Source organism: Epithele typhae, assembly GCF_022376455.1.
Source record: "Epithele typhae strain CBS 203.58 chromosome Unknown BXZ73scaffold_123, whole genome shotgun sequence".
NCBI lineage: Eukaryota > Fungi > Basidiomycota > Agaricomycetes > Polyporales > Epitheliaceae > Epithele > Epithele typhae.
This window is the reverse complement of record NW_025954314.1, coordinates 23599-47196: the sequence shown is the minus strand read 5'-3', so window position 1 is coordinate 47196 and position 23598 is coordinate 23599. Positions and strand designations below refer to the sequence as shown.

At 57.7% G+C, this 23598-nt stretch overlaps 7 protein-coding genes across 7 annotated transcripts; 3 read left to right on the top strand and 4 right to left on the bottom strand.

Moving 5' to 3' along the window:
* Positions 1-109: 109 nt before the first annotated feature.
* Positions 110-1768, bottom strand: BXZ73DRAFT_107756 (uncharacterized protein; the record flags this gene model as incomplete). The annotated part of the gene is made up of 10 exons (XM_048016995.1): positions 110-193; positions 251-331; positions 392-549; positions 606-669; positions 723-827; positions 882-894; positions 955-1136; positions 1188-1270; positions 1324-1387; positions 1451-1768. The coding sequence occupies 10 exons, from the start codon at positions 1766-1768 to the stop codon at positions 110-112; spliced, it is 1152 nt and encodes a 383-aa protein (XP_047871603.1).
* A 1018-nt stretch (positions 1769-2786) lies between these two features.
* BXZ73DRAFT_107755 (uncharacterized protein) lies at positions 2787-4077 on the top strand (the record flags this gene model as incomplete). Its single annotated transcript, XM_048016994.1, has 8 exons — positions 2787-2942; positions 2992-3055; positions 3110-3186; positions 3243-3439; positions 3494-3543; positions 3608-3792; positions 3848-3916; positions 3970-4077. The coding sequence occupies 8 exons, from the start codon at positions 2787-2789 to the stop codon at positions 4075-4077; spliced, it is 906 nt and encodes a 301-aa protein (XP_047871602.1).
* Positions 4078-6608: 2531 nt separating this feature from the next.
* On the bottom strand, positions 6609-8603 carry BXZ73DRAFT_107754 (uncharacterized protein; the record flags this gene model as incomplete). Its single annotated transcript, XM_048016993.1, has 2 exons — positions 6609-6695; positions 7101-8603. The coding sequence occupies 2 exons, from the start codon at positions 8601-8603 to the stop codon at positions 6609-6611; spliced, it is 1590 nt and encodes a 529-aa protein (XP_047871601.1).
* A 2113-nt stretch (positions 8604-10716) lies between these two features.
* BXZ73DRAFT_107753 (uncharacterized protein) lies at positions 10717-11019 on the top strand (the record flags this gene model as incomplete). Its single annotated transcript, XM_048016992.1, has 1 exon — positions 10717-11019. The coding sequence occupies one exon, from the start codon at positions 10717-10719 to the stop codon at positions 11017-11019; it is 303 nt and encodes a 100-aa protein (XP_047871600.1).
* A 3802-nt stretch (positions 11020-14821) lies between these two features.
* Positions 14822-15517, bottom strand: BXZ73DRAFT_82573 (uncharacterized protein; the record flags this gene model as incomplete). The annotated part of the gene is made up of 1 exon (XM_048023736.1): positions 14822-15517. The coding sequence occupies one exon, from the start codon at positions 15515-15517 to the stop codon at positions 14822-14824; it is 696 nt and encodes a 231-aa protein (XP_047871599.1).
* Positions 15518-17337: 1820 nt separating this feature from the next.
* BXZ73DRAFT_56719 (uncharacterized protein) lies at positions 17338-17685 on the bottom strand (the record flags this gene model as incomplete). Its single annotated transcript, XM_048021501.1, has 1 exon — positions 17338-17685. A coding segment is annotated over one exon (348 nt), but the record flags the coding sequence as incomplete, so codon positions are not given.
* A 4091-nt stretch (positions 17686-21776) lies between these two features.
* BXZ73DRAFT_82572 (uncharacterized protein) lies at positions 21777-22652 on the top strand (the record flags this gene model as incomplete). Its single annotated transcript, XM_048023735.1, has 1 exon — positions 21777-22652. The coding sequence occupies one exon, from the start codon at positions 21777-21779 to the stop codon at positions 22650-22652; it is 876 nt and encodes a 291-aa protein (XP_047871597.1).
* Positions 22653-23598: the final 946 nt, after the last annotated feature.

Here is a 23598-nt window from a genome sequence, read left to right as displayed (position 1 = left end):
ATAGAATTGGGCGCAAGGCTGAGCCACAGCAACCGTCCATCTCAGTACATAGTACATGCAAACTGCGGAGGGAAATCACGGAGAAACGAGCCGATGCGGTGTAGAAACCTCAAAATCCCTTCGCGTACAGTTCGAACATGTGCGCGAGGTGGAGGTACGCATCGCGCGTGATCCCGATGGTATCGAGGAAGTCCTGGACGAGCATCATTGAGATCGACGCGCGACATCAGATATCTCGGAGGACACGTACCTCGTTAGCCTTCTCATTGTCTCCGCCCTTGAAGCCGGCAAGTGAAAGGTCCGTCTTCAGCTGGATCATATCAGACCGGAGCTGGTGCGCACGCGTACACTCTCAGTCATGACAGCCAGAGGGGAAAGCTGGGAGACATACGATCTGCCAGACGTGCGCGATGGTATCAATCTTGGCCGCAAGCGAGTTCACGCGCTCAGTCGTGTTGGGGAGCGACGCTTGGAACTGCATCAGGAGCGCCTGCTGCGCCATGAGCACATTCACCTTGTGCATCTGCTCCGTCCGCTGGGTCTCGACGTCTGCGGAAAGATTGATCAGGAGATGCGATGGGCGCAATGCGGGTGCTAATACGGACCTCTGTGCTTGTTTCGGAGATCATTGATCTCGGCTTCCTTCTTCATCGCAACGAACGCGAACCCCTGCAGGGGCAGGAGGTGAGACAGAAAGTGGTCGGATGTGGGGTGGGACTTACGAAGACGCCGAAGCAGAAGATCGGGCATATAATGGTAAGCGCGGCGAACGCGCAGGCCGCGCTTTTGGCGATTATACCACCTGCCGCCGAGGTGAGCGACTGGATCTGTGGGGGGTGGATGAGTAAGCGTCGAATATATGCACACCACATCGTGCATACCTCCTGCGAGATCCTGGGGAAGTGAGCGAGGGTGAGTGCCAATGAGCAGTGCGGTGGAGGTGACAACACGTACTCTGACAGCTTCTTCCCGAGTTCCTCGACTTGCCTGTTCGCCTCTTGCAGCTCCTTGGCGAGTTGGACGCCGGCAGTCTCCATCGCCTTTTGGAGCGTGTTGCCGAACGCGCGAACGTCCGTCGCAAGGGTTATGAAGCTCGTGCGAGTCGCCGCCGCTTCTTTCGCTTTCGCTGCGATTTCCTGTGACAAATTAATCAGCGTAACGATCGTGGAGGCGAGCAAGAATCGTACAGCCTCGAACTTGCGCAGATTCTCTTTGAGCTCATCCACGTTGTCGCCAAGGTGGACACGGTTCAAGATGGTCTTGGAGTACACTGCGAGCAGGACGATGAGCAATATCCCAGAGGGAGAACGCGAAGCGACGTACTTCTCAAGACGGCCACCGCAGCAGATGCGAGGTCGTGACTTTGGGTCAGGCTGTCGTCGAACCTCTGCAATGAGCCATAAACGTGTTAGTACATCCGCACGAAACATGAAAAAAAGGCTGTACGAACGTCCGAGAGCGCCTTCCACACCTGGCTCAAGTTCGTCGGCTGACCGGCCGCGTCCTTGAAGCCGGCCGCGTCGAACCTCGCGACTTCGTTCGCGACGGCGGTGAACCCCTCCTTGATGACGCGCGTAGTGTCCCCGAGATCCTCGATTTCCTTCTCCATGGCTTCTCGCGCAGCGGCGGCCTTAAGGCCTTCCTTAACCCCGGCGGAGGCCGCAGAGCGAACGGCGGGGTCGGCGAGCGCCTTGGTGAGCTGGAGGCGGTACTCCTCTGCCTTGGGCAGAGTTCCGGCGGGGAGGGTGTCTGTGACGGTGTTGGACATGGTCGGGCGTGGTGGGGGGCTTGCTGCGAGGTGTGTGGGCGAAGAGGGATGAGTCCTAGAGTCGCTGAGGACGAAGATTATATGTCAGCGATAGACGCGGATGGCTGAGAGAAACGCGAAGACACTGACCAAATACGAAAGGTGTCTCTTCCAAACAATGAAGGCCGACTCGCAGCCCGGACTCTGCATCACGAGTCGTGCAAACCGACAGCCGGCGAAACGTGCCCCGACAGCAGCCGACCTAGTGTTCGAGGAACATTCATCTGTCGACAGGACAGTCAATGCTATTACTATTGAGAACACGGGGCTCGCTGTCAGTATCCGTTCGTAAAGGTACAGGCACTGCTCGGCTTGTGTATCGGTTGTCATTTCCCAGATTTCCGACTTGATTGAAACTTACAAGGACATGCGCATATATACTCATGAATAGAACGTTAGCAGTGGGATAGTGGCGGGTCGTCGAGGTCATGGAGGAAAATGAACAAGAAGGTTAAAAGCGCCCAAGAGGGCCAGACCGCACAACGAGCGCTTGTGGGAGCCGGAGGCCCTGATCCGGTGTCACCCGACGACTTTACTCAACGCCGCCATGTTCTCGACCGCGACTGATCCCCCATCCGTCCCGTCAACCGCCAGACAAGCCTGACGTTGTCAATAGCTCGCCTACACATCGCCGTCGACTGCGGCACTTCGGACCTCAGTCGTACGTACGCGATAGCGGCCTCTGTCCTCACCCACCACCGTAACGAAAGGTAAGCGAGGCACGCCCATTGCCCAATCCCTCAGCTGACTCTGACTTTGTCCTCTCTGGTACATCCCATTCACCGGCGACGTCCCTCCGGCCGCGTATAGCGGAACGCCGTACCTCGGTGAAGCTCGCTGCATGAGTCCAGACAATGACGGTCTTTGAGCCGTCGAATCGCGCCCGGCTGGGTGAGAGTACATATGCAGTGCCCCGAGACACCGTCCAACAACACACTCCTCCACGCTCACCCGCAATTCTACCAACTACATCTACATCATGTCCAACTTCCCCGTCGCTGCACACGTCGCTGAGCTCGAGCGCGACGCTCCCAAGCTGAGCGGCCTCCTCGCCGACGCCAAGGGTAAGGTCAAGGACGTCGATACGATCCTTGCCAACGAAGAGCACGTCGAGAAGTGGACTCAGGCTAGTGAGGTGCGTTCCTTCATTATGCTCCGCACCGGTCGCTCACTCGGCCCCGCAGGCATACACTCAGCTGATCACCGCATCCGAAGACGCCGCAAGCGGTGCCATCGCGTTGCTCAAATGTACGTGTCTAGGATGCATTATGCGAGCCAGACGTCCAATCTCAACTTTTGCAGCCTACCTCGCCATCGGTGGCGATAGGGACCCTCCTTCCGCGGAGGAGAAGATTGCCACGTTGACCATGTTCTCCGCCGTCCGTACCTATGCCTCGTTTATGACTATCTCCGTATCTGACCACCTTCTCAACAGAAAGCGGAGTCGATCTACTCTGAAACGAGCTTCACCGCCGAGACCGACGCGCTCTTCAAGTCGTTCAAGGCCATCTCCGACGACCTGCAGCGCGTCGTCGACGACACCGACAAAGAGGACACCGAGGAATGCGATGAGGCGGACGCCGAAGTCGCCAAGCTCAGCAAAAAGAGCGAGCACGGCAAGGCTGAGGACGAGTGAGTACTGACACCAGACATGAGCCGCTGTCGAGCTCACAGGATCATGAATAGCAACAAGAAGCCTGCCGCTGGCTACAAGAGCAAGCCGGTCCCTCGCGTTGGTGCGTCGCCTCACTTCAATTTACTGCGCACCGCTTCTGAGCGCGACGGCGCTTTTGTGGACAGACACCGTCAAGAAGCAGCTTGAGGAAGCCCAGGCCCGCCTCAAGCGTGCGCGCGCTGCTCAGGAGAAGCACAAGCCTCTGCTCGGGCTCGTGGGCTCGGTCGAGAAGAGCGTCGAGGAGGTGTGTCGCATGCTCAAGCGGCACGGCGAGCTCTTTTGCATCGTGTTCGACGAGCAGAAGGACAAGGTTCGTTCTTCCGCACGTTTTGGTTGACGTCTCCGCTGATGGTCGATGTGTGCAGCTCGTGAAAGAAATGCAGGACCGCATCACGGCGCTCCAGGCCGAGAAGGACGGCGGGAACCTTTCGCAGGTGTGTCTTGACGATTTGTGTTTGAGAGCTCGGCTGAGGGTGTTTGATGGCAGAAGGAGCAACGTGAGCACAACTCCGCCCGCCGTCACGCTGAAGAAGCGCGGCCGTACTGGACGAAGCTCGCAGAGCTGTACGATGGGTACGCCAAATGCAGCAAGTAGGAGACAAATTGTATCAAGATCACGGTTCGGAGGAGGGCTAGTTTCGTACACCGTGTCCATATCGAACGTCACGAATGCAACCATTTGCGCCAGACATTCTGTCCATGTCCCGTTCGTCAGCGTCCGAAGTTTTTGCCGTAGAGATCTAGCGTGTGCGGATGTTCGGTAGACAGCATCTGTGACCCACTAACCACTTTACTACATAAGTCGACCCGTTGCGCGTATGTAGGTCCCACAACGCGCGCGCTTTCCTTCATGGGCATCACATATCGGTCATCCGAGTTCCGCACCATTTCCCTCGCTGTTCCAAACGTGCCCGCGATGGTCGCGCGGGCGATTCATTGATCACGTTCACCAGTTCAAAAGGGCGGAAGCGGAGGCGCGCACGGACCCCAAGTGTTCTTCCCACGCTTTATTTTCGGGGCAAGCCGCGACTCGCCGCCTCGCATCTCGCTCGACTCCCGCTTTCTCTTCCACATGCGTGAAGATCGTCTGTGCTGAACTCCACTCTCTGCTTCGTTAGCTCCATCCTAAGCTCTCGCAATGGTCTACCACTCGGTGATCTGCAAGCTTCAACCGTTTCCGCGAATCTCTGCCGAATCGCTGCCTGGTGAGTTCTCGCTCTACGTGTTGGATCCTGCGAGAGCCCCGTGCGGTCTTGGAGGCACCCTCTCAGGACGCAGATGCGGACGACCACAGCGCCAAAAGCCCCCTCGGGGCAATCCATGTCCTCCTCTGTCGCCTCCAGGCCTCGCTTCTTGCGGAGACCATGTCCATCGCACCTCGTCTACGTCGACTTACTCGGGTGGAGTGTTGCCTTTGTGCAGACGCCGATCGCGGTCTTCATCGTCTACGGGCGGCGCAGATGGATTCCTTCATACGGGCATCGCTTTTATGCAACTGCGCATGCAGCGTAAGCACACCAACCGTCGTGAATATGAGAGCCGTTTTGCAGCACCTCTGTTTGTCGTTGCATGCTGCCTTTGTCGAGTACTGACATCTCTGTGTAGGTCAGCCATGAAGCAAACAACGGTTTTCAACGGCCGGGTGCAGCAGAGGACATACGGTGCGTTTTACTCGTTTTCATTTCCGCGCGCCGTGTTTGTTGCCCTATCGCTCGTGCTCGCCTCGTTTCTTGAACCGATGGCGAGCGAGAGACGGTATGAAGATACGGTTTGGCTGCCAAATGTAGTCCCGTAATCCGACTATCGATTCTCCGGGGACACCCACTCACGCCCTCTCCATGAGACCGGGAACGATGACTCTGTGCGGCGCGCGGCGTTGCCCGTGTGCTGTGCCCAGTCGTGGCTCATTGTGCGCCCTATGTTCTCGGTGTTCCCCTGGCTTGGCAACCAGTGGGTCTTGATCTGCCCCCCGCCGCGGCGGAGGGAAGGTCATGTCAAAGCAAGTCGATTTCGCGTGCAGTGTCACTAGGTGCACGCATTAGCGTCGTCGGCGGCGTCTAGCGCTTGGTCCGGTGTACCTTGCCTAGTCGTTATAACAGGAGCTATCGGCGTGTCTCATGGGACGCCTGTGACACGCCGCTCCGCCCTTGCTGCTGAGTTGGAGCGCGCCCGCTCAGCACGCTGGCGGCCCGTATTGCGGCCTTGGGCCTTGGTGATACACAGGGGCTGCTGGCACCCAGTGAGTTGGTGTCGACGAGTACGAGGGGCATACACGGCGTGCATGAGCTGTCGTCTTGCGTTGGTGTGGTTGCTAATCGTGCTTTCAGGTTCGCAAGATCCTCGGAAGGACGTCAGAAGTTGAGCACATTCGAACTTGCAGGTACGTTTCGTCCCGGTGTCTCCACAGACCGCCCTATCGCTCGTGCTCGGCCCGGTTCTCGAATCACAGTTGAGTGGGGTGGTTAGGCTCGTGCCTCCCCAGGACGCTCCCCACGCCCTTGGCACGTCCTGACCAGCGCACGCGGTGCCCGCCATTGCGCGAACGCTTCGTGTGCTGAAGTTACCTGCTCGAAGCGGTGTTTCAGGGCAGGCGTGTTCCTCGAGGTTTGGCAGCCCGAGGTCGTTCGGCCCGTCGGTTTGCGACTGCTGGCGGCAAGCCTCGCTGGAAGCTGTCCTGTGCAGTTCTAGTACCGCCTCTACACGGGGACGGTCGTCCCTCCGTCTATGCGGATTGTGTGTGTCGGGCTTGCTCGGCACACTGGTGGCGGCCCTAGCCTTTGGCGACGGGGTGCGCTGCACGGGTGGGTGGTGTCGACGAGTATGAGGGGCGGGCTTGGCTTCGTAGATGTCGCGTACGATCACTGACATGTTTGTTCAGGTTGCCGTTCTGGAGTTCCATACTTGGAGTCGTGGTTGGTACCTCCGCATCGCCCGTCCAGTATTGTCCAGCGTTTGCAATCTTCGATAACGTCGCTGCGATAGAACCACAGAGAAAGGTGAGTGTCTGACATGCAGCTGTGACTGATAGTGCGGACTATCGTAGGCGTTCATTCGACTGTGTACGTAGCACACACGAATGCGCATAATTGTCTACACCATCTTGCTGTAGCGCCTACGACTAGCCCACTAGGCAGCTTTCGGCCGGGGCTTGCTGGCATCGGTAGGACGGGTGTTGACGAGTACGCCGCTGTGGGCACTGCTCCTCCTCTGTTTCTGGTAGGGCGGTGTTCATAGTCCTGTTCACAGGTGCCGTAGAACCATGGAAACCATGCCAAATACACAAACTTATACCGCTAGCCGTCTACCTCTGGTCTTGACCCCCACCGTTTGGAACCGCCACCATCCCGGGACTCTGTCCTTGACGCGGCCAACGGCCACTCGCCGACTTCTCTCGGGGACCCTTCTCACCTCGTCCATGCACTTCATCCACGCCGTCTTCCAGCCCTCATCGACATCCATCAACTCCCTCCTCTTCCCCCCACGCCCAGGCTGATTCCGCCAGTACATCTCCCGCGGCCGCGCGTACCGCTTCTTGCAGTCGCGCGCTCCTTCCACGCAGGTGCGTCGGAACACGAACCCGCCGCACCGCCGCGCCTCCCCCGTCTCCGCATCACGCACCTCGACACCCTCCGCGTCGTCCCACAGCGCCTCGATCGTCTCGCCCTCCAGCTCCCACGTGACGCACCCGCAGCACCTGTTCAGTTCCAGCAGCGCCGCGCGGTGGACGCGGTGCCCGATCCTCTCCACGTACGTCGGGTACACGAGGCCCGTGCGCGGGAGGCGGAGCGTCAGAGCCGCGAGCCGCGCGCGCGCCCGACAGACGTCGCGAATGGCCTCGATAAAGTCGTGGGCCTCGAGCGTCGACGTGAGCTCGCGGAGCGTGAGGTAGAGGTGCTCGAGCGCGGGCGCAATCGACTCGTCCGCCGCGAGTGCGTCGAGCGCGGTGAACGCGCTTTTGATCGAGGGCCCGCGGGTAAAGCGGAGGACGCGCAGGGCGGGGAAGGCGGTGAAGACGTGCGTCCAGGAGTCGCGCTCGAGCGGGGCGGAGTCTCCGACGACGAGCTCCTCCAGCGCGAACGCGCCGCAGACCTCCACGAGCACCTGGGAGCCGGACGCGGCCTCCCGCTGCCACAAGTGGTGCGATGTGGAGAGGGTGACGGAGCACCTGTGGAGGGCGGCGGGGTGGTTTTCTCCCCATGCGGGACCGAGTGCGGGGGAGAGGAACAGGCGCAGCTCAGTGCGGCCAGAGCGAGTAGGGTTGGAGGGGAGCCATGCTCGCCGTGCGCCCGACAATGGCTGCAGAAGAGCGGTAGCAGCAGCTGAGCCGTCTATGTCCGTGGAGACGCGGAAACTGGTCATTGCAGGACCGCACTTGAAGGAGCGCATCATCAGCGCAGCGAACGCGTACGGGCCTGTGAAGTCGATCTCGGTGAGGGCGAGAAGGTGTGCCGGGTGGGCGTTGTTGCGGTCCGCAGACGGGATGCCAGGATGGACCATCATCTGGTGTAGACTGTACGGGAGTGTATCCACGACCACGTGGAGGTGCCGGAGGCGCGAGCAGTGTCGCAGGAGCGAGACGAAGTCATTGGCTACTTTGACGATGTTCTCGGGGTATGTTGAGTCGATGGGGATGCCGACACGAAGTGATGAGAGCCCCGACCAGAAGATATGAGCCGAGGGTAGCGCTATCCCAAAGGATTCGACACGGCATAGCCGAGGATGACGGGCGGGCGTGATACCGATATCGGGTTGGTATCGTAAGACGCGGTCGGGATGCTCGGAGATGCGAGGGCTGTACTTGATTGCGACCTCCCGAAGCATTGGTAGAGTCTCGTTCAAGATTGTCTTGACTACCGATAAAACCTTCGCGGGCAACGGAACAGAGGCGGAGATGGAGCGAAGCCGGGGGAGATGAGGGAGGATGAGAGGGAGTGCGGCGTGGTTACACTCGGCGTCCGAGTGATGCACGACGAGATCGAACGCGATCGTACCCGTCCTTTCTAATCGAAACCGCAGAGCCTCGAGGTTGCGAGTCACGATTACGACTCGCCAGAGTTGGGGTGCGTTGAAGCCGATCTCGTGCCAGCGCTTGCAGACCAGCATCAGTTTGACCCAGCTCATGAAGGTCGTGCTGGGTTTGGGCACGTTGCGTTTACTGCGGCGTGGCGCCTCTGAGTCGTTACACTCCAGGTCGGGGACTGTGACGGGCTGACTGCCAACGATGGCAAAGACCTCCGCGAGGAATTCAGGAGATAGGCTTCTCGTCCAGTCGACACATCAGGAAAACCCTCACTTGCTAATTAGAGAAAATTCTCTCTTATTAGTGCTTATTAGCAAGTCTTCTCTAATTAGAGCGAATTAGAGTAGTACATTGCTAAGCCATCTAATTAGAGCTAATTAGACGCAAATTAGATCTTCATGAGGTCTTCATTAGCTGCAAGATAGATCTCAAGGAGCACTCAATGAGTGCCTAATATGTTCACACAATGCTCACAATAGATCACACAAGTGTATAAGAGAAGCAAACAGATCTATATTTGTTGTACTACGAGATACAGAGTAAAGACTAAAAACTACAAGACAGACAGGCATACAGGCAGGCAACGTGGGCGAACAAGCGAGGTGGGCGGCGACGCAGGCGATATAAACGATGCAGACGAGATGGGTGACTATGGATGACGCTAGCGACATAGATAACCTGGCAAGGGGAGGCGGGCGACACAGACGAGGCGCGTGGGCAACGTGGCGACGTGAATGACGCGGGTGTGACATGGGGGCGGGCGACGCGGGGGCGAGACATGGACGTGTCATGCAACGCGGATGAGGTAGGTGCAAGGAGCGAGGTGAGCGACATGGCCGAGGTGACGATGTGGGCAAAGTAGATGACGCAGGTGAGACGGACCGGGCGGACCACGAGGACGAGGCGGTTGTGTTGGGAGGGGTGGATGGATGAACGGCAGGCCGGCGACCCTGCGCGAGTCGAACGGCTCGTCTGCGTGTAGTTCGAGTGCCACCTGTGCTTGAGCCGACATGCACGCCGGTATGCTCGTGCACCACGACCGTCAGTCAGAAACGATTTCGGCAAGATTCGCAAACGACTCACGAAGCTCCAGTGGTTGATACGGGTGACACACGCGAGGTGGGCGAAGAGGGCGATATGGACGATGCGGGAGAAGCGGGCGACACGTACGTGGGCGGCGTGGGAGAAGAGGGCGACCGTCGACGCGGGCGAGATGAGTAATGTGGCCTAGATCGCGACACGAGTGTGGGCGGGCAAGGTGGGTAACGCAGGTGTTGTGGGTGACGTGGGTGATGCGGGCGTGGCATGGAGACGTCGCCATAAGCTCACGCTGGGTGACACATACGGGAGAGGGGCTCACCGTGTAACGTCGAGCTCGTTAAGCTCGTACTGCAATTGCTGGAGCAAGAACAAGGGGAGCACGTTGCGCACGCGCGTGCGGTCGGAGTCCTTCAGCCGCGGCGGACGAGACAGAGACGGAACAAATACTCACCAAGAAAGGGTATAGGAGACACAGCGTGTCCGAGCGCGCCGGAGGGGCTGCTAATGACCTAGAGCTAGCTCCATAGTTCCTCGACCTCACGCCGGAGGAGCCCCTTCTCCTGCTCGAGTTCGTTTATTCGGATCAGTGGCAGGGGAATGCGGCAAGATGACGCGGTGGTGAGCCGTGTGAGGTGGGTGAGGTCAAAGGCAGAAGGGTGTAGATACGAGGACGGCGACGAGAGCCAAGGAGGAGACGAGATGGTGGAAGATGGACATGTGCTGGCAGCCGGAGCGTGCCTCTCCCTCGTGGAGGCGTGGGAACCGACGCGCGTCGTGCAGAGTCAAGCGCCTGGCACCACCAGCACCACCCTCATCATCCTCGCCGTCCTCAACCTCTGCCTGGCTTCCTGCTGCTCTGCGCGGATCTTCCCTACATCGACCGCGCCAGCTTCTCACCCCCTGAGCTTCAGTACTTCACCATTACGCTCACCTGCTAGTTTCCCGCTCCCTGGGACCGGCTCTCATGCAAGGACCACACGCGAAATAAATGATTTCTTCCACGGTGAGTTCTCCACCTTTCCCTGCGCACCCTCTCTCATTGTCCTCGTGGCCTACGTCACGCCCACCTCGCCCACCTCGCCCGTTCACCCCCTCGCCCGTTCACCCCCTCGCCTGTATCACCCTCCTCGCCTGGTGAGCGAAACGACCGGCGGCGGCGGGACCATGGACACCATGACAACGATACACACGATCTACCACACCCCCGCGTCCTCACTCTACAACACCGACCCCTTCATCATTGCGCTCTTCTCCCTCATCTTCACCACGCACCCCACTGCACCCCCGCCCCCGCTCGTCGAAGGTAACAGGGTCCCCATCGACACCGCCCGTCTGTGCCGCGTCCCCTCCACGTTGTCGATGACTCCCGCCCACACGACCACCCCCAGCCTCTTTGTCCGCGGGGTCGACGTCACCGCCGTGACGATGCCCACCAGCTCAAACACAGGCGCACACTCCAAAACAAAACTTGGGTGAAACCCAGCAGCGTGAGTGATGTCTTTCCGTGCCGTGTCCGCACTCACTCATCTTCGCCCGCTCACCACCTCGCCTGCGTTATCTTCGCGGCTCCCTAATCGCGCCCATGTCGACGACCGCCACCCACCTTGCTCGCATGCGTCCTGCCTGCATTCGCCCCCGCGTCGCCCACGTCTCGCCCGTTCGCCCACGTCTCGCCCAAGTCTCGCCCGCGTCGCCGACCTCGCCCGCCTTGCTCCTCTCGCCCCTGCGTTGCCCGCGTCGTGTCTGCGTCTTGTCGCCGCGTCGCCGACCTCCGAGCGTCGCCTGTGTCAGTGCGTGCCTCGCCCGCGTCAACGTCCGCCGTGTCGCCCGAGCATCACCCACGTCTCGCACCTGCGACGCCCGCTTCACCATCCCCGCGTTAACGTCCTTGTCGCCCACCCCGCCCGCACTGTCACCCTCGCGTGACCCCCGCGCCGTCCGTCTTGCCCCACGGCAGCAAGTCGCCTGCGTCTCTTGCGTTGCCCTCACGGCCTGTGTCGGCGGCCACTTACTCTGAGACCCCGTTGCGGCAGATGTAGCCACAGAGTAGTTAGACACCAATATATTTCATCTTCTCGAGCTTCTATATTGGTGTGAATTATCGATAAAATAGTACCCTTAGTGATGTTAAGCTCTCACCTGCAATGAGAGGGTTAAGATCGCTCTAATTAGAGATATTTTGGCACAAAGGAGATCCACTTTCTATAATAGCACTCATTTGCACGAGATTAGATCTACCAGAGAGCAAACTAGACAAATTAGATCTAATTAGCAAGTGGGGGTTTTCCTGATGCATCCGGTGGAGGTAGATTCCTCGCGCGGCGACGCTCTCTTCGCATTGAGCTCGAGATATTCTAACGATGACCGCTGGATGCGCGTGAGCACAGTGCGGGATTGAGACTCAACACCTGTACCTCACAAGATCAGAGTCAATTGATCTGTGATCACCCCCCCGGGGTGATTCCACTTTCGGTAACTGCAAACGTCTCTAAGCCTGCGTACTGTAGTGCCTCTACGGATATCGATGAAGATACCTTGTAGGGAAACGTTAGAACGCGGGCACATGCCCAAGTCCCCGCCCCCTTCCCCGACGTCCCCGAGGGCTCGGCCCAGCCGTCCTCCGCGCTTCCCCGGCACGCGTGAGCAGATTCCCGCGCCGCGCCGCCGCCCGCCCTTGATGGCCCCGGTATATCCGGACGCTGCGCGCCACCGGGTCTCCGCCGGCGCCTCGCCTCTCCGCCACCTGTGCTCGCCGCCCCCAACAGCGAGCTCGCTGTTCCTGTACCCTGCCTCCCCTCCCCTCCGTTTCCCTCCGTTCTTTTTGGTACCTGCTTGTATTTTAAATGCGCACCTAATGATACACAATGCAATAGCTACAGTTGGCTGGGTGTGCCTGCACTGAGCCCTTAAATCCCCCAAAATGCGTGCAACATAGGAACATATAGAAGCAGTCCATCGATGGGATAAGTTCTGCATAAGTTAGCTGTATATGAGAGCCTCTGTAATCTGAACTTGCAGGTGGATAGCTGAAGGGGTGAAGGCATGATGTCATATGTTATTTCAGAATGACATACTCCACAGTGATATGGAATACACATTTATCGTCTTATGTACACCTAGAATCGTTCATAGAGGACATTTAGAGTGTATTGCAAAAGACAGCAAGTCAAAGTACGATGTTCTAATGAAGATATGACATATACTCAGAAGGGGGAGTTGGCTTGAAAATGCGGTCTTCATATGTTTTTGTGCAGACCTCCGATCACTGTACATCTTGTTGCATCATGTTTACATGTATGTGGAGAGCTCAGATCGTTGTTTTGGTGCTTATCGGTGAAGGACTGAATACAGGCCATGGTATGTCATTTTTCTATGACATAACGTATAGTGAGATAGCATGTGCTCCGATTGTTATTCTGAAAAGCGGAATAGAACAGGGTACTCTGCTGCTCAACGATGCAGAAGAAATCTCGAGAAACGGTTCAGGAGTGGCTGAGATATGTCATATGGGTCTAGAATGGCAAGTTGTCCAGAGGACGCCCTTGAACCACCTTCAACACTGTGCACCCTTGAACCTCATCTGCCACATCTCAGCCACTCCTGAACCGTTTCTCGAGATTTCTTCTGCATCGTTGAGCAGCAGAGTACCCTGTTCTATTCCGCTTTTCAGAATAACAATCGGAGCACATGCTATCTCACTATACGTTATGTCATAGAAAAATGACATACCATGGCCTGTATTCAGTCCTTCACCGATAAGCACCAAAACAACGATCTGAGCTCTCCACATACATGTAAACATGATGCAACAAGATGTACAGTGATCGGAGGTCTGCACAAAAACATATGAAGACCGCATTTTCAAGCCAACTCCCCCTTCTGAGTATATGTCATATCTTCATTAGAACATCGTACTTTGACTTGCTGTCTTTTGCAATACACTCTAAATGTCCTCTATGAACGATTCTAGGTGTACATAAGACGATAAATGTGTATTCCATATCACTGTGGAGTATGTCATTCTGAAATAACATATGACATCATGCCTTCACCCCTTCAGCTATCCACCTGCAAGTTCAGATTACAGAGGCTCTCATATACAGCTAACTTATGCAGAACTTATCCCATCGATGGACTGCTTCTATATGTTCCTATGTTGCACGCATTTTGGGGGATTTAAGGGCTCAGTGCAGGCACACCCAGCCAACTGTAGCTATTGCATTGTGTATCATTAGGTGCGCATTTAAAATACAAGCAGGTACCAAAAAGAACGGATGGAAACGGAGGGGAGGGGGAGGCAGGGTACAGGAACAGCGAGCTCGCTGTTGGGGGCGGCGAGCACAGGTGGCGGAGAGGCGAGGCGCCGGCGGAGACCCGGTGGCGCGCAGCGTCCGGATATACCGGGGCCATCAAGGGCGGGCGGCGGCGCGGCGCGGGAATCTGCTCACGCGTGCCGGGGAAGCGCGGAGGACGGCTGGGCCGAGCCCTCGGGGACGTCGGGGAAGGGGGCGGGGACTTGGGCATGTGCCCGCGTTCTAACGTTTCCCTACAAGGTATCTTCATCGATATCCGTAGAGGCACTACAGTACGCAGGCTTAGAGACGTTTGCAGTTACCGAAAGTGGAATCACCCCGGGGGGTGATCACAGATCAATTGACTCTGATCTTGTGAGGTACAGGTGAGACTCAAAATTTTCACTTACCGTTGTCTATGAGATATAATTCTGCCAAAGCAAAGGGGATGGCGAGAGTGAGTGATGGTAAACAGTCGAAGGTGACAGAGTGGCGGAGTGGCACGTTGGACTCACTGCGCCGAGTCAAGTGATGGGCACTGGAAGACCGCATACCCGCTTTTGGCTCTCCTTGTGGGAGCAGTTCGTGATGGATACGCCGCGCATGAAAGAGGAGAGATCGCTTCGAGCGTTCATGCGCTGCTTATGTGGGAAGGCGTCGGAGTTTTCACGGGGTGATATGACTGAGTCTGAGAGTGCAGGTCGAGGGAAGTGTACCCTGAAGGGCATCTTAGAGGCGTTTTCGGAACATTTTGTCAGGCAGGGAAAAAGATAAGAGAGAGTTTGTAGCCCATCTTGTTTTTTGGTTCTTGGAAAGAGATGACGCGCGTCACGCGCGTTGGTCGCCCAGCAACTGATCTCTGATCAATTACAGAAGCACATGCCACCAGTATCTAATCTCCCTCGCCTCGGCTATCCTCGGCTGTGCGCCTTATCTTCCAACTCTCCCCTTGACTACTATATACCCTTACAGCCGTGCGCGCACTTCTACGACCGGCATACTTTGTCGTCAACCGGAAGCAAGTGGTACGAGTCTTGCGCCATTAACGAATCCTCCTTTTGATCACCTCTGACCTCGACCTCGACCTCGACCCGCCGGGTGGAACTTTCCCTCCAGTCTCCCCAAGTCTTCTTCTTTGGAAGCACTGTGACCTCTAGAACCTTTTCTTGCGCCATATCTTCACGGAACTCGTAGCTCACCCGGCCAAACACCTTCGCCAGCGCGATGCGTGTCTTCTGACGCACGCCCTTCCTCGGCCTCCCCATGTCACCAGGCAAACGGAGCGTCAAGAGCTTGAGCTTCCTGTCCGGCCCCTTGTCGACGCGTGCGCGTCCAAAATTTCTCAGTGCGTCTAACATTTGGTACATCTCTTCCTTGGACTTGGACTCCCCCCTCCGATCCTTCGCGATCTCGATGCGCACCTCCTCCAACCCCGCCACCACGCGGTCGACACCCCGCGCGTTTGTCAGACTGTGCAAGGTATCGAACGCGCGGGCCGCGGGGTCGAAGATGAAGGCGTCGGTGAATCGCAGGAGCCGCAGCCGCGGGAGCGCGGCGAAGAGCATCTTCCAGGCCACGTTATTCCGGACGAAGTAGGCGGTGCAGACGTGCAGCTCCTCGGGCACGAACATCGGGTTCGTGCGCAGGGCGCTGCAGAAGTGGTTGATAGCCATGTCCTCCATCGGTGTTTTTTTTTTTTTTTTTTTGAATCCTCGTTTATCGCCCTTGAGGGCGGAGCCCTATGGTAGGCGTAACATACAAAGTATTCGTAGGTATAGAGTCGCATTGCGCTGGGGGTGTTCGTCTTCGCATATGCACCCTCGGGAGCGTTCCCGAAGGCACAGTGGACCGAAACGTGCTGGCAGGCATAAGCCGGCGTGCCATTGAGCCCGGTGGGGCTCGGGGGTGTGTATGAGTGGGGATGGAGAGAGAGCGAGACCGGATCAAGTATAGTAAGAGTACAGTAGTAGTAAAGTAATGAGAAAGAAAGAAAAAGAGAAAGAGACCGAGTGCTGGCGGCCGTGCGGAGTGCATTGGTGAGGATGGATGATGGAGGCGGCGGCAGTGAGTCGTGTTTGTCCGCGTGGGCAGTGTAGGCGTCTTCGCACGGGTGTCTTCTCGCGCAGGGGTGACTGGGTGAGGAGCGGGTGATCAGCGGGAATTGAGCAAGCAGGGGTCATCTTTTCACCTGGTAGGTAGCTCCTCACGCCGGAGGGTCCGGGTCCTCCTCCGGCTCTGGATAACGCAGGCTCCCGAAGCGGAAGAACAGGCGGCGTGTCTCGTCCAGCCTCCATCGGTGTGGGATTGTGTTCCTTTCCAGATCGAAGGACGGACGGGGGCGGACAGAACAGCGTCGCGATGCTGAGCCCGTCCGGTGCGCATGGTTGCCGTTCGCCGAGCGCGAGAGTAAGGCTGTTTGCGGATCTACCCGCGGGTGATCCTGAGTCGTATCCGCGGATCACTGGCGCTCAGACAGGCTTGACCTGGAGTCGTGCGGATCGGATCACCTGGAAGACCTGGACCCGCGGGAGCCGGAACCGTGACCCGTGGGTCTACCCACGAACTGAGTCGTGACCCGTGTGGATCCACGGATACTGTGGATCCGCACACATATATTGCAACTTTCATTAGGATTAAGCACACAGAATGCGCCGCAATGGATCCATGGTGGGTCACGGCGCTCTTGCGCAGCCATAGAGGGAGTCAGTGGCATTGTACCTCCTAGCGCGCGCCGCGCGGGACATCCGGTTGACCATCGCGCGGAGGTGTGGGCGTGCCGGCGGGCGGCGGGACGTCTGGTCGCCTGGGAGTATGGACCCGCGCGAGGTGTGCACGCACGGCAGTGAGGCGCATGGGGTGGGGCTAGCCAAACAAAGGTGGATGCATAACACGTGTCGTGGCAGGAGACCATACAAAAGTGAGGAGGCTGTAGACCAGATTGCGCAGGCGCTGGGAATGCGAAAAAGGGAAGGGACTCAATGTGCAGGAGTAGATGAATGTGGGCAGGGAAGTACGTGGGTGGTGGGCATATGAGAAGGATGGGGGGCGATCATACACATCTAATCAATAGTGATAATGTCAGTGGGCGACTCGGGGGGCGCGTCACCAGCACGACGGGCACGCGCGCCCTTCTTGTCCTTCAGGAACTCTATCATTTCTTCTTCCGGGATGAGGCCGGGAACACGAGCCCATGACCCCAAGATCGTGTTCGCACGAACACTATCGTTGCCGAGAGAACGACGGAGGCGGGACACCGTGAGGCGACCTCGGGAAAAGGCACGCTCGGCATCAGTCGAGGTCGCTGGGTTTCGATATATTCAATAACAGTGCAGAGAACGACACAGATAGGAACATACCAGGAATAGACAGATAGTCCAGGGCCATGCGCGCGAGTGCACGGTCCTCAGACTTGCCCTTGAGCGCGCCAGCCCAATAGGCGAGTGGGTCCTTCACAGTCGTTTTGGGCGGCGCATTGAGGTACTCTTCGAGAGCATCAGTAGCGTCACGCGACGCCCGCGCAGTAATATTGGCAAAGAGCTGCGAAAGAAGTGTGACTATGTGAGCTGGGATCGTCAAGCACGGCGAGGGATTTGGTGTGACTTACGGCAGCGCTCACACTATGAGAGCTCTTGCGCGCAGCACGGCTCTTGACGCCTGATGCGGACGACCGAGATGTCGACGCAGAGGTGGAGGCGGCAGGCGTGGAGGGTGGCTCGTCATCGTCATTGGCAGGGGTGTCGATCTTGTAGTAGTTCAGCCAGACCTCCTTGGTGAGGTCGCGCGCAATTTGAATCCACTCAGGCGTCCAGCCCGCTTTGCGGAAGTATGTGAGCTTGAGGGCTGGGTGAAGAACTACGAAACATGGAACATCAGAGAGTGGACGGGTGATATGTGGATGTTAGTACGTACTCATGGCGATACGGTAGACTGGAGTGTCGTCGGTCCTGCTGTAATACTTGTTCATGATCGCTCGCGCGGCACGCGCACCCTTGCGGACGACCGGGTGAAGATCGGCTTGGTCGACAAAATCGTCGAGGTGCTTCGTAAGGACGTCAATGAAAGGTATTACTTCGTGTAGAAGCGCGCGGGTGTTGGACGAGATCTGGGTGGTCGCGTACAAGAAAGGCTATGAGAAAGCAGATCATCAGCGAAGGGTGCAGGAAAAAGTACATCGTACTTACGTCCATGAGGTGGTAGAGCTGTTCGAGGATGGACCACTCATCCTCGTTGAGGATGAAGCGACGGAGACGGACACCTCCGGTGCGATTGAACTCGTACTTGTCGCAGAGTGGGCCAAGTACGTCCTTCATTTCAAGTCCGCGGGCGATGACACTGACGAGGCTGTTCCATCGGGTGCGGACCATGCGAATGAGGACACGCGCGTCGATGTTCGCGCTCTTGGCAAGCTCTTCCAGCTCAGCACGAACGGGGGGACTGTTCCAAACCTTTCCCGAGAGCTTGATAAGCTACCGTAGGACACACTATGTGAGTGTTCAATGACAAGCGGTCAAGGAATTTAACTCACCTTCTCAAGAGCGAGAATTGCGGCCTTCTCCTCTTCAGGCGTGCACGGCGTGTCGTCATCGTCACCGAGATCGTCAATGATACCTTGGTCTGCATCCTCACGTGCGCGGTCGACTTCTACGCCCTCATTCTCGTCTGCCGAGTCGACATCTGAGCCGTCGTCGGAGAAGTCGTCGTGTTCATCATGCAACACTCTGGCATCTTCGTCGTCCTCTAACGCGTTGCCGGCGGGGCCGCGCTTCTTCAAGAAAGGTTTGACGGCAGCCTGATATGGTGTTATAAATATTATAAGACGACAATATATCAGCATTATACATCGTAGGTACGGACCTTGCTGACTAGGTTCAACACATGTCCGAAGCAACGGACATGGCCCTCGCCGATCCGGGCTAACGGCGCGCGCGTATGGAGCTGACGCATGAGTGCTGTGTTGACCTCAGCATTGTCGCATGTGACAGCGATGACCTGGAGGGTGTTGAATGGTGTCAGCATGCACCGCAAGGCTTTATAGGGCACGAGTTACGGGGACCGGGGTGGGGAGCGCACGCGAGAGGAGGGAAGGGTGAGAGAGAACCGGGGGCTCACCTTGTCAAAGATACCGTACTCGCGGAGACAGTCCTCGAGCTTGTCGGCGAGGAATATAGCAGTGTGGGACTTGGTGAGCCTTTGAAGGGAGGTCGGGTATTAGTTCGCGCAGTGGGTGCACAGCGTGCAGTGGAGAACTCACTTGACGAAGTCCAAAATAATATGCTTCATGACCCCCTTTTCGGTCCAGTGGACAGTGATCCCAAGGTACGAGATCACGTTTGGCAACGTCCAGCCATCCATGCAGACATGGATGCCGCCTTCGACGTTCTGATTACAATGTCAGAGGTGTCGCGGCAGAGGGTTGGGATAGACTACGTACCTTGAGATGGTCGATGACCCGCTGTTTCGCCTCCAGATGGATGTCGCGGACGTCTTGAGAGATCGTCTGGCGAGTTGGGAGAGCGACCTTGTTGTAGAGCATCGCCAAGATTGCACGGAAGTCCTTGTCCTGCACGATGGTGAAGGGGCGATGGTCTCGTGCACACCACATCGCAAGCAGGAACCGCATGCGATGCGGAGTGTACGTGACCCCGGCGGCGAAATCTTCAATGAGCTGAACGCCGGCTGTGGCCACTGGCTTCTTCTGAGGGTTGCAGCTGTTCACGTGCCGCACGAGATTTCCGGTGCTTTCTTGATAGTCCGGACGATCGACCTTCTTAGACGAGTGCCTGTAGAGAGTATGTAAGTCATGGTCAACACATACTAAATCGCACAACGTACTCCTTGCAAACGAAACGATGACTTATAGTCCCGTTGGGGCCTCGAATGACGGTTGGGAATTCGAAGTGCAAATACGCATCTGAACGCCAACCCTTTGCAAGCTCCGCTGCAAGATATCAGCAATATGTTCGTGCGAGAGATGAGCGATCGGACTTACCTAAAATCTCCTCCGGGGTCATGTTCGGGAACCGCCTTGCGAACCGAGTCTGGCGATCAGTCTTGCCCACGATCCCAGTGTTCTCCGCGGCTGCGCGAGTGCGTTCTTTCAGGCCACGAACACCATCGTCGCCGTCGGAACTGTCGGAGTCAGAAGGTATGGCGCTCGAGTCCTTGTCCGAGTCGTCCTCTGTGACCGACTTGGAGGATACAGAGGTAGTCGACCTCGTGCGCCGTACCTTCGCACGCCGCTTGTCGCGCCCGCTAGGCATGGTGGCACTGTGGTAGATTGAAGAAAGTGTGTTAGGAAAGTGCAATGAAAGATAGTAGTAGCGGATGTACCTGGCAGACTCCTGCGTGACGGTCTCCGAGCGGGGACGTTTGGCAGCCGCTACCGCAGCGGCAAGGGGGTTCTCGGCGGGGGAGTCGGCGGGCATACTAACGTCGAGGGGAGGCGAATCGTCAGAGGGCGAGGGGTAGAGTGGGATCTCTGAACTCACCAGGGTGAGTTTCCGTAGTATAAAACCTCCCCAGGAGGTTGAATCGCGCACTCCTGAATGTCCCTTTCGAAGGTAATGTTAGCCCAGAGCTCTGTGTCCTGCCTCAATGACGGGATAGCTCAGAGTGTGCTCACCAAGATGAGTACCATTCCGGTGCTCCGTTCGCCCTGGCAGGGTGCTTGATACCCAATCATGAGCAGGGGGAGGTGCACGAGACGGTCCATGAGGTGGTTGGGCCAGGAACACTGCAATGTTCATGTTCATGGGGCAGTCGGAGTGTCGTGTGTGCGTGCTGAGTTGATTTGCAACGATGCACGCGTTGATGAGACCTTGCGACCGATAACGCGATAGTTCCAGCAGGAAAAGATCGCAGTAGGACTAGTAGAGTCTAGACTGAGTTCGGGAGGAGAGAGCAGAGGGGGGGAGAAAACGCATCGATAGAGGCGATGAGGGCAAGGAGTTGGTGATGGCACGAGTCAGCCTCCACGCCTGACCACACGCGACATCACCCAAAGCAGCACCTTGCTTCCTGCTCGAAGCGAGGGCTTCGACTCTCAGGCCCACGCCTGACGGGAGCCGCGCAGGACTCCACATCCGCTGCCACGTCTGCGTCGCTCCTACCACCACCCATGTCCTCTCAGTGAGTCGTCTGTGCCTCTCTAATGGTTGACACTGCTGAGGTATAAACATATGTCCGGGTGAGCTAACCATCTGAGGATCAACATGATCCTCAGATCGTTATCTCACCCAGTGCCTAACAGATCACCTGCCTTATTTGGCGTAATCGCCCAGCTCCCACCCAGCTCCGGATCCCTCCAGGTCTCAAACAAGCCGGCAAGAGCCTCCGACGATCCGAACCGCACGGCCCCTGCGGACGACCCATCTCCTCGCGCGGAGGACCCATCTCCTCGCGCGGATGACCCATCTCCTCGCCCAGACGACCCATCTCCTCGCGCGGACGACCCATCTCCTCGCGCGGACGACCCATCTCCTCGCCCAGACGACCCATCTCCTCGCGCGGACGACCCATCCCCTCGCACTGACGGGAAACCCATCTCCTCGCGCCAACGACCCATCCCCTCGCGCCGACAAGCCATCCCCTCGCACTAATAGCAACTTATCGCCAAGTTGCGCTGAGCAATCAACGACCCACCGTCTCCTCGCACGGCTGACATCTCGCGCGGCCGACATCTCGTGCGGACGACATCTCGCGCGGCCTGTTTGTGCCCTCAGCACACAAACGACGTTGGGCGCCCTACGTCTCCTTGCGAGATCCACCTGTGCATTCATATTCGCGATCTCCGTCTGAGTATGTCTACAAGAATATCATAATATCCTGCACACACACTCACACAGTATCTCACAGGTTCTTTCCTCCAACGACCACCTTCTTCCCGTGGTCTTCCGTATCCCGATCGTCACCCCTCTCGAGGCTTCCCTTCCTCCCACCGAGATGTCTAGTACGCCCGCCCCTACCGTTGGTCCCCCATCTCCCCTGCCTACTACCTCCGACATCTCAATCGGCGATGCCACCACCCTCGCTCCAGTCTCCGACACCTATCTTAATCCCACACACCCTGGCGTTGACAACCCATCCACGTCTTTCTCGGATGAGCTCGCCGCACTGTCTGAGCTCTACGACCTCGGCACAGATCCCTCGCTCGGTGGCGGCAGTGCACCGACCTTTGGCCAAACGTATGGGGAAATGATGGTCGCGGCAACACGCCGTCTCGTCCCCCCTGCGCGTTGGGTGAGCATAGTTGAAGAAATCGCGGAATACCACCGGTCCCTGGTCATCGCGGAGCTCCTGGATGCGCCGCGCCCCTCCACGTTAAGCCCGCGGACCCACGCAGTCTTGGTCGACACCCTCTTCGCCGGTGCTGCGGCGGCAACGGACCTCCATGCGGCAGGAAGCTCCGGCGATGTGGGCGTGGGCGTGGATTCCACCTGCGCGGCCACAGGTAGCGCGCGCCCCCCCACAGCCCATGAGGGGGAGCAGGAGGATCGCAGCCCGGAGGCGAGCACTGGTTCAAAGTCGCCTGCGGAGTGGATGTTGGGGCCAGACATGGGCACGGCAGGTGGGGGCGCAGGTCCCGTGTCGCAGACGCGCAGGCGCAGGCACAAGAGAAAGGGGAAGGGGAAGGGGAAGCGTGCGGGCAGGGGTGCGCACGCGCGCGGGGACGCGGTTGCAAGCGTGGATGTGGGCACGATCACTGGTGCAGGTGGAGTCGTTGGTGTGACTCCTGCACACCCCTCAGTCGAGGACGAGCTTCCCAGGCTCATCACGCCTGTTCACTCCGACGTCTCTGATACTTCAGACGACGAGTAGGACTTGGAATAGTAACAGTGAAGTGATGAATAGTTATTATATTGCGTCAATACATGGTCTAAATATGCGACTCTACCCGCGGATGACCTGCGGATAACAAAAAATCTGGCCGGCCCGATCCGGATCCTCACCAAGCCGGATCCGCACTGATCCGGAGCCGTGTGGATCATGAACCACGACTCACGACTCCGGATATCTGCGGGTTGATCTGCAAAGTGATCCGGAGTCTCAAACAGCCTTACGCGAGAGGTCCCAAGGTGGAGAGCCAGTGTCCTGTAAGCAGCTTGTAGGGACTCTTTCTCTTCGAGGGGTGCAACGGATAGTCCCCAGTCTTCATGCGATTCGTGCAGTGAGCCACGGCTTCCGCGACGCGGTCGGGAACAAGACGGTTGATGACGTCCAGGTGCGCTGTATCCTCGGGATCCCATTCTCCATGTACGAGTACGTGGAACGCGGATATCTTGGTCCCGAACTCGCATCTTTCGAGGATTGTAGACGCGAATGAGTAGGGCGCGTCGATGCTGAACGATTCGACCATACGCAGCGAAACTGGGCCGGAAGTGTGTGCGAGGGTGTCGGGCACGGGGACACCCACGTCTGGGCAGTCTCCCGAGCTTTGTTCGAGGACGAGGACATCAGTAATTCTGCACAGCATCTGGAGGCCTGCAGATCCTTGGCGCCCTAATTCAAGTATTTCCAGGACTTGTCAGGAGACCTGGAGAACACACGGGACCTGGAGAGCACACGGGACCTGGAGAGCACATGGGACCTGGAGAGCATACGGGCAGCCAACCGGGCAGTGGGCGTGCAACTCTCGTGTCTTCAGACAAAAAGTTCATGTACTTATTCACGGCTATCTACACACTCGGTCGTTGTGCCACCTCACAGCCTTGGCACCGCGCTCACCCCCTGAGGTGCAACCTCTGGCAAGGGTAGCTGTAAGCAA